Source organism: Motacilla alba, chromosome Z (assembly GCF_015832195.1).
Source record: "Motacilla alba alba isolate MOTALB_02 chromosome Z, Motacilla_alba_V1.0_pri, whole genome shotgun sequence".
Classification (NCBI taxonomy): domain Eukaryota; kingdom Metazoa; phylum Chordata; class Aves; order Passeriformes; family Motacillidae; genus Motacilla; species Motacilla alba.
Window position 1 is genome coordinate 34,031,464 of NC_052046.1, and position 8,648 is coordinate 34,040,111.

The 8,648-nt window shown below is 47.7% G+C and overlaps 1 protein-coding gene across 4 annotated transcripts in view; it reads right to left on the reverse strand.

The window, feature by feature from the left end:
* Nucleotides 1-6,774, reverse strand: part of ZNF608 (zinc finger protein 608) — an 84,546-nt gene extending 77,772 nt beyond the window's left edge. For 2 of the 4 annotated variants that reach the window (XM_038123993.1, XM_038123996.1), the window contains exons 1-2: nucleotides 4,256-6,419; nucleotides 2,249-3,295 (exon numbers count right to left, since the gene is read on the reverse strand). In XM_038123993.1, coding sequence (XP_037979921.1) covers nucleotides 2,249-3,133 — 885 coding nt within the window. In that variant the 5' untranslated portion in view covers nucleotides 3,134-3,295; nucleotides 4,256-6,419. The other 2 variants (XM_038123994.1, XM_038123995.1) reach the window with 2 other exon arrangements.
* Between the last annotated feature and the right edge of the window lie 1,874 nt (nucleotides 6,775-8,648).

Consider the following 8,648-nt stretch of genomic DNA (forward strand, 5'->3'; position numbering starts at 1 on the left):
TGTTGCTGGAAATGCAAGCTCCAGACCTCCTCCTGGAGCGACATCTACAACAGAGTGTGCCACTGACGCTGAACTCCTCCATACGTGTTTGCTCTGAATTTGCATGCCAACCCATTTACATTGCACATAAGATTACCCGCACGTATATAGATTCTTCATACAATTTCCTGTGTGACTAGAGAGTTGAAAGAATACAAAAACGGGAGAAACCACACCACCCTCTAATCTCCGTTGCCATGGCAGCAGCCTTTGAGATACTGAAATGTTCAGATTGCCAGCTAAACAAAATTGTTGAATGTGAACATTTGGCTGAGAGATTAAAAGGCTAAGGGGGTTGCAAAAGGGCAGTACCTCCCACATTCCAGGCAGCCACTGAATCCAATCAAATGGCTCTGACTCTTTAACCACAGCCATTGTGAAGACCGGATTAGGGCAATTTATCTAGATAGTTAAAACAGATTAGAGAACTGCAATTTGAAGACTATTGGCAACAGAAGTAAATGCCTACTGTACTAAGATAATAAAGAGACCATGAGATTTTTGGACACCCTTCTGCCGTGAACAGCACTTTTCATAAATCAAAATGCAAACATATACACATGAATTACACAGCAATCTGGTTTTCTCATCTGCATTTAGACAAGGTCATAAGGCTCATTCAAATTCATCCATAGATATGCTATCTTAAAAGCAATAATACACATACAATATAAAATTTAATTTGTTCCTTGCCTTGAACAGAATCCCTTGGAATTATCTTCCAGTACTAACAAATATCTGCTATCACAAACACCCAAATCTAATCCTCCAGTCGACTTGGTATTACAAAAACTTCATGACTGAAATACAAAAAGCTGGTAGCCAGTATAAGAAGACATAACTTCCCACTCCCCGAGACCTACAGCCCTCCCAGACACTTGCAGACCATACAGTTAACACCATCCTGAAAGTCTCCCCATTGCTGAATGTTCACTCCGGGAAGTTGTAAAAGCAGGTAATTTAGGACAAACAGCTGACAATACAGTCACAATATTAACACCCTGAGATTGTTCATTTGGAGGGTGTTGGTTTGCTTTATTTTTCAGGCAGATCAGGTTCTCTTTGTTTAACAACCTGTAGAATTAGCCATACTTGTAATCCTGGGCCAACACTCACCCTCTGGACCCCCAAAAGACAGCTTCTTCCCTAGGGACAGAACTCCCACCAACACCAGAACATCCTTGAACCAGCAGTTGACAAAGACAACAGATAACGTCTCACTCCACCTTTCCCAAATAACAGAGTAGCAGCCATCTATTCATACAGAAAGCGTCAGAAATAGGAAGGAATAAAACCACACACTCCCATCTGATTTCTTTCACACATTTCAACCACTCAACAAACAAGCAGTTAAAATCCAAGAGCCAGCATGGCTCAGAGAGGAAAACTCCTCCAGACAGGAGACAAACTGCTCCATTCTGTTCCAAAACCTGTTTTGTACGATTCTCAGCACAAGGTGCATTTCCCTCCTCCCAGCATCCTCCTTCCTGGAAGACAAGAGGCACTGCCTGTCTGCTGGCTCCTTCGTCCCAGTTGCTACACCAGCTTCTGGGGCCTCTGGGCCACAGTGCCACAAAAGCCCCCAACACAATAAGCATCCTGCATCTCCACGAAGCGCAACGGCGGAGCCCCGATCTCTACCAACAGCTCCTGTTTCCTCCCCAAGCACAATCTCAGCTCTAGGCAGAGGGTCAGAGAAAGGGAGAAGGGTTCCTTTAGACTTTGGGAGAGGAATTGCCATGAATGCCTGCTGATGTTGTGGAAGAGTCAGCACATACAAGACCTGCTGCGCCTGGAGCCGGAGCTACGCAGCCCCAGTCTGCAAACACATGCCATCCCACTGGTACTGCTGCTCTCTGCTAAAATTGGGGACAGCTCAGTCAGGGTCATCTCTGCGTTTCTCCATCTGGACAAGTGCAATTAAAACAAAGAGACAAAACAGAAACGTTCTCCAGGTCTGAAGACAGGAGAGGAAATCGCAAGGAAGAGCAGCACACTGGAAACATGGTATCTTCCATGTAGGGAAGAGGTCTCTGGGTTGGTTTTCTTGGTTTGTTTTTTTTTTAAGGGAAGGAGGAAGGACATATGCATGTCACAAATACACAGCAGAGAGGACAGAGGAGCCAGACATACAGTCATGAGACACTCACGGGACACTTATCATAGACATGGGGAAACACAGAAGAGGTGGAGAGGAGCTTTGTCCTACCTTTTCTGTTTTCAATTTCTTGATTCGCCTGTGGCTCTCCTCCTCCTCCTCTTCCTTCTTTACCAAAACAGAGTTCCCCATTAACCCTGAATCCGGGGTACTTTTGCTCACCTCCCCCACAGCAGAGGAGGTGCAGTGGAAGGGGCTGCTGCTTCCACCACTGCCTCCCTTGGCCCCGAAGCCATAGAGGTGCCCAGAGGGAATTTGGCTGTTGCCACCCCCACTGCCATTGGGGTGGCCCTGCTGCAGGTCATGCTGCTTGTCCTTCCTGGATTTTCCTGCATCCTTATCCCGCTTGGAGCCCCTGCTGCCTGGGGCTTTACCTGGTTTCTCCTCTTTGTTTTTCCCACAAGAGGCAACGGTGGTGGTGTTGCTGGTGTTGTTATTATTGCCGTTTGGGTTACTGCTCACACTTTGACCCAGTGCTGAATTCATGCCAGTTGCCTCTCCAGGGCGCCCTTGGACTTCCTGCCTTTTGCCAGCACTGCTGATCTCAGGAATCCCATACAAGGCAGCAGAAGGCAGAGATTTATTAGCATCCTTAGAAGTTTTACTCCTTTTCACTTTTGATTTGCTAGTCTCTTTGTGAGAGGAATTCCCCTGGGGAGCAGAGGGCTGAACAGAAGCGAATTTTAGGCCATCAGCTAAGGCTGAGGTAGCATTAACCCCACTGGAAGCCAGACCCCCGCAATCCTTGGAGCTGGTGTTGCTGCTGCTGGTGGTATTAGAATTATTCATCTCAAATTTCTGTCTGTCTTTCTCTAAGTCGGCGTCCAAATCGATTATTAAATTCCCAACACCGATTTCCCAATCATCGCCACTGTCATAAGTGTCAACTGCGTTTGGATCCACACCTTTTCCTGCAGTGGAAGTGTTCAATGACATCCTGAAGATAAGATCTCTTGAGTAAAAATCCGATGAACTTTTCTTTGGAGATGTGGGGACATTCGTTTATCTCCGTTGGGCTCTCTCTTAAGTTCAACTCTTCTTGTCTTCCTCCCCTAGGTGTGTCTAGGCTCACAACCTGCAGTCCACATCCACGTTGTCCTGTGAGGAGGGAAATAGTCAAGTATTTCTTGTCTGGGTGTTACCACAATATAACGTCACTCAATAAAGAGGGGGCAAGGTAGGGGGGAGCAAAAACATTCAGCATTGCCACGGTCTTAAGTTTGTTAAGCCAGAGACAGTGGCTGTGGTATTTTTATAAAGAGCACTTTTAATTTACTTGTATACCAACACCCACAACCTCTCCTTAAGAGCCATGTCCATAAAAAAGAAGAAAAAAAAGGAAGAAAAAAAAAGGAAGAAAAATATTATTTACATTATTTAAATCCACAAAGTTCAGGAAATACAGTCAGAGAAGTGGTGCCTAGCTGTTGGAGCACATGTTGTAATCTAACCCCTTGGACCACCACCTAGGCACGAAAAGGAGAAAAGGAAGGACACGGATTCACTCTTCAGTGCATTCCATGGATTTTGTGGCTTTAAACCAGACCCTTGAAGTTTTGTGACTCTCCTGTATTATCTTTTACCCCCCTCTTCCACTTAATCTCTTGCGGGGGGGTGGGGGTGGGGGGTGGGGGAGGAGAGTGCTAAGGGAAGTGGGAAACCTAATTTTCTCTGCCACAATACACCTTCTGTTAGAAACAACAACCAATAAACTCAAATGTTTACTGGAAAATATTAAAATCCATAGGTTAACATTAAAAAAAAAAAGAAATAAAAAATTCTCATTTCTTTAAAAAAATATCCTTAAGATAACAGTTCTAAAAGCAGCTCTAATGTATTCCTAGGTCACACAATTGTTAGGTCTGTTAAATATAGTATTACTGACTGTACAGGAAACTGATTAAGACATACACTTTAAGTGATCTGCACCAAGGTGGCCTCAGTGACCGCAAATGAGTGTGTGTTTGACAAAGCTTACTTAAAACGATTTTTAAAGGGATCTCTCCCTTTTACAGTCGACTGCCGAAATATTTATACATATATACGCATAGTGCTTACCTTTAATCCTTTATCATTTTTAATTAAACCAGTAAATCAAAATGCTGTTCCCACTCGTCTCAGCAACAACTCTGTGCCTCATTTTACTTAAAGAACAAGTGATCAAGAAGTAGAAAGCAAGTATCATCTCAGCCAGTGTAAATCGGTCAATAACATATCTCCCCCTACTTTGGCACACGGATCAGAAGTCCTTTTTTTTGTTTGTTTGTCTAGGTTTTTTTCGTCCTTGCTTAAAAAAAAAGAAGCAAAAAAATAAACAAAAAATGCTGTGCCTCACAACTTTACGAGCTGGGAGGTAATATTTCACATTCAGAAGTGAAACATCAAGGACCAGATTTTTGTTTGTTTGCTTTTCCTGAATAAGCACCGAGAGGTAATAATCACCACAGTAATATTAAAAAGAAAAAAAAAAAAAAAAAAAAAAGAAAAAAAGAACCAAAAAAAGAGAGAAAGAAAAAAAAAAATGTTTCCCCAACTTCACACTCCGTCTTCAGCCCCGGACCTGGGAGCCATCCCGATCAGTAAGTAATGATCCCACGAAACAAACCTACAGGCGCCCGGGTGTTACAAGACAGAATGTGCTAACATCGGGATAAATTAGTGAAAGGGAGGAAGGAAAAAAAAGAAGAAAGGACTGAAAATCTGGGCTGGATTCCGCCTGTTAGCTGGGAAGTGGCATTTTTTTCGCCCGTCCTGACAGATCTGATTTCTTGAAGTAACTTGAGGGGAAACGGGCGGGGGAGGCGGGGGGGGAGGGGGAAGGGGGGGCGAGGAAGAGGAGGAGGAGCGGGAGGGGGGAATCACTGATCTGATAAACCGGTTATCAAAACATTTTGTGGGAGTGGAGGAAGGACTGCGTGCTCTCAAACGAACTAAATTTTCCCAGGGGTAAGATTTCGAGGAGGGGGGTGCCTGTCCCCGTCCGTTCGTCTGTCCGTCCCTCCCCCACCAGCCTTAGATCAGCCCTTTTTAAAAATAGGAATTAGGAAAAAAAAAAAACCAAAAAACACACACACACAAAAAAAAAAAAAAAAAAAAAAAAAAACAAAAAAAAACCAAAAAAAAAAAACCACCAGCATAGGAACGTATCAGTTTCGAATGGCTGTCTCGGGGGGAAAAAAATAATAACAACGAAAAACCCGTGAGCTTGGGCTAGTCAGTCATGCGGTAAGTAATTCAGTAATTAGAGTCCGAGGAGATAAAGCAGACGACCTTTTTGTCAGGACAGATCGCTCCCACCTTATTGTCTCAGCAAACCTCGCAGTCTACCGTTATCACCCGCTCCCCCTTCCCTATGCCTCCCTCCCCCTTCCCCAAGTCAGACGGTCTCGGAGCTTTAGCTTAGTATTTTTAATTAGCCGGCGATGGGAAGCTAAAAGCCGTAATGAATTGCCGGTGGCGGGCGGGGGAGGCGCAGCGGGTCCCGCCGCCCGCGTCACGTGACGCCGCCGGGCTCCATTGGCCGCCGCCGCGCGCGGCCGGGGCCGCCCCTCACACACCCGGCGGGGCGGGCCGCGCCCTGCCCCGGCCCCGCGCCGCCGCCTCTGCTGGAGTCCCGGGGTGCCCCCCAGGAACGCCTCGCCGAGACCCCCGCCACCTCCCCGGGTGGGGGGGCCCGTTTACCTCAGGGCTTTCCCTTCCCTGCGCCTCAGGGCCGGCAGAACCGAGACAGCGATGGAAGCGGGTAGTCGCCGAGGGACGATCCCACCCCCACCCCCCAGCTCCAGCCTCGCGTTTCTGGTATCTCGGTGTGACATGCGAGGTGCCTCCCGGTCTGTCGGTGCCCCATGGCTCCTGCTAACGAGCGCAGTGCTCTCGGGGCCCGGGGGGGCGGGAAGCAATGCAGACTTGGCTGTAATGGTGTCACTTTTATCCCCCCCCCCCCCCCCCGTGTTATTTAAAACCCAAAAAAGGCACTACGCTTTAAAGCCCCCCCAAGTGCACCGTCAAGTATGATTTGTGTGGCTACAGTGCTTTCACCCTCTTACTTCCCTCAAATAACTCGCCCTGCTTGTGGGATTGTTTTGGGGTTTTCTTCCTCCTTTAAAAATCCCCAAGAACCCTAGTTATCTCAACTCCCAAAACTCTTTAACACTCCCGTTTGCAGAGAAAAAAAAAACCAAAAAACAACCCTCTAAGTGCTATAGACACACCACGCAACCGTACTTACGGTCTGTATTGGATCGAGTTGACCTTTTCCTTCTAACTGCATTGAGTGTGTTTTTGTTGCAGCCGCTTTTTATTTTAGGAAAAAAAAATCTAATGTCTTCAACAGATTTATTGTGTTTGGAGGAAGAGAGCACCAGATATCATGAACCTTCCTTTCTTTCTAGAAACAAAATTAAAACAACAACGACAAAAAAAAAAAAAAAAAGAAACCAAAATAAAATAAAAACTGGGCAGAGAAGGCAAACCCGGCATGTGTGTCTGTCCCCTCACAGGCTGACACACAGGGACAGGGGCGCTGCCCCCACAGCAGCGGCCGAGGCGGGGGAGTGGGAGCCTCGCTCCGCGCGGTACCTGAGAGAGACTTTTCTTTGTTCGCGATGCCCTTTCCCTGCCGGCCAATCAGCACCCAGCTTTTATGAAACCGGGCCCTGCCATTGGCCCGCCGCTCCTCCTGCCTGCCGGCGAGGGCGAGAGACACAAACACGCACCCGCTCACACCCCCGGCTCCGCTCGCACTCGCGCCTTGTGGCCCCGCACACGCTGCACCCCCGCCCGACACCTTCACCCCGCTCCCGGTGCCCTCACACCACCCCACCCCCCCCACGCATTGCACACTCGCACGCTCTGCACTCACGCACACTACGCACACCCTCCTTGCTGCAGCCGGATACAAAATCGTGTTTCCCATTTCAATTATCCTACATAACATTTAAAGCTGAGGGAAAAGAAATGAGGGGACGGAAAAAAAAAAAAAAAAGAAAAGAAAAGAGAGAGGGAGGAGGGGAAAGAAAAAATAGAAAACCAAGGTGGAGTGTAGCTCTGCCAAGACTCACACGTCGGGAGGAAGACTCCCTCATTTCGTTTTAATTTAATTTCAGGGCAGTTTTCGAAGCCATGATGAATGATTTTTCTGTGCCGGTTTCAAAGAGGCAATTTAGAATCTCAGTCATAATTTTTAAATGCCCCCTCATTCAAAATTGTAACAGCTTGAAGCCAGCGAGAGAGGCTGCTGATACACATGTGCGATTATTTTCGTGCTTAGTGGAGAAGAAAAGCAAACAGTGTCTGGAGGAAGGGGTTGAGGGGAGGTTCAGGGTAGGGCAGCAGCCCCACCTCTGCTTGGGGGTCACCGAGGCGCTGCTCCGCTCTCCGATCCGCCCTCTTTCTTGCATTCACTTTTTCAGCTCCTCATGTATTTTATTACATGTTCATTTTTACAATATGGCTTAAGTTAGACAGGTCGGGTTTTATTCTTTCTTTCTTCCTTTTTTTCCCCTCTTTTTCGGAAGGAAGGGGAGCAGAAAATAACCCTTTTGTTTCCAGACTGCTGATTTACTGCCGCACGCACTGAAGTGTGAATGCCAGCGACCCTATAACTACCACGTGAACATCCTTTCACAGGAATTAGTAACACAAATCTTCCCTATCGGGCTTTGTGTAGCTCGAAAATATCCCCCTTAATCATTCCTTTTGTTTACGTTGGGAGCCATTATGCTACACCACTGCGTTAAATTGCGTTTAACCCTTCGCGGACGGCGGGGGTGGAATGGGGGCGGCGGCCGCCGCCCGCGGGCACGGGAGGGTGGGGAGGTGGGGGGCACTAGCCCCGCAGACACCCTGTTCCTTTTAATATCCTAAAGCACGATCAACTCTTTTTTTTTTTTTCTTTTTTTTAACTCTCTCTGACTTTTTACCCCCTTCTCTCCTTGATCTCGCTGGGACTGATCTCCCTGTGAAAATCGATACGGGATGTTTTTCTTGCCAAACGTACGCATCGCCCAAGTCAAGATTTCCGGCAAGAAGTCAAAGCGTGGCATTTACGATGTCCTGCACTCCCATGACAGGGTGACAAAATACCTCTTTGGATTTCGTCCAGCTGAGCAAATCACGCGCGTCCGCGTCCCCGCGTTGCAGGTTTCCCAATGAAAGGGGCGCATAGTGGAGAGATACCAGAGGAGCACACCCCCCTCAGACCCGCCTTTGCTGCGGGGGCTTTGCGGAAGGTGAAACAAGACTAGTGGGGGTAAAAACCTCCCGTGGCGTGCCACTCGACCGCGCTATGGCCACCAGGTCACCGTGACCGGGGCCCCGGGAGAAAAGGCTGCCCTCCAGGTCCTGTGAGCCCCTCACGCCGCGGACATTGGGGTCATCAACATACGCTACCTTGGGAAGCCTTGAGGCTGCCTGGTCTAAGACTGCTCCGTTTCTCCTGTGTAAAAATACT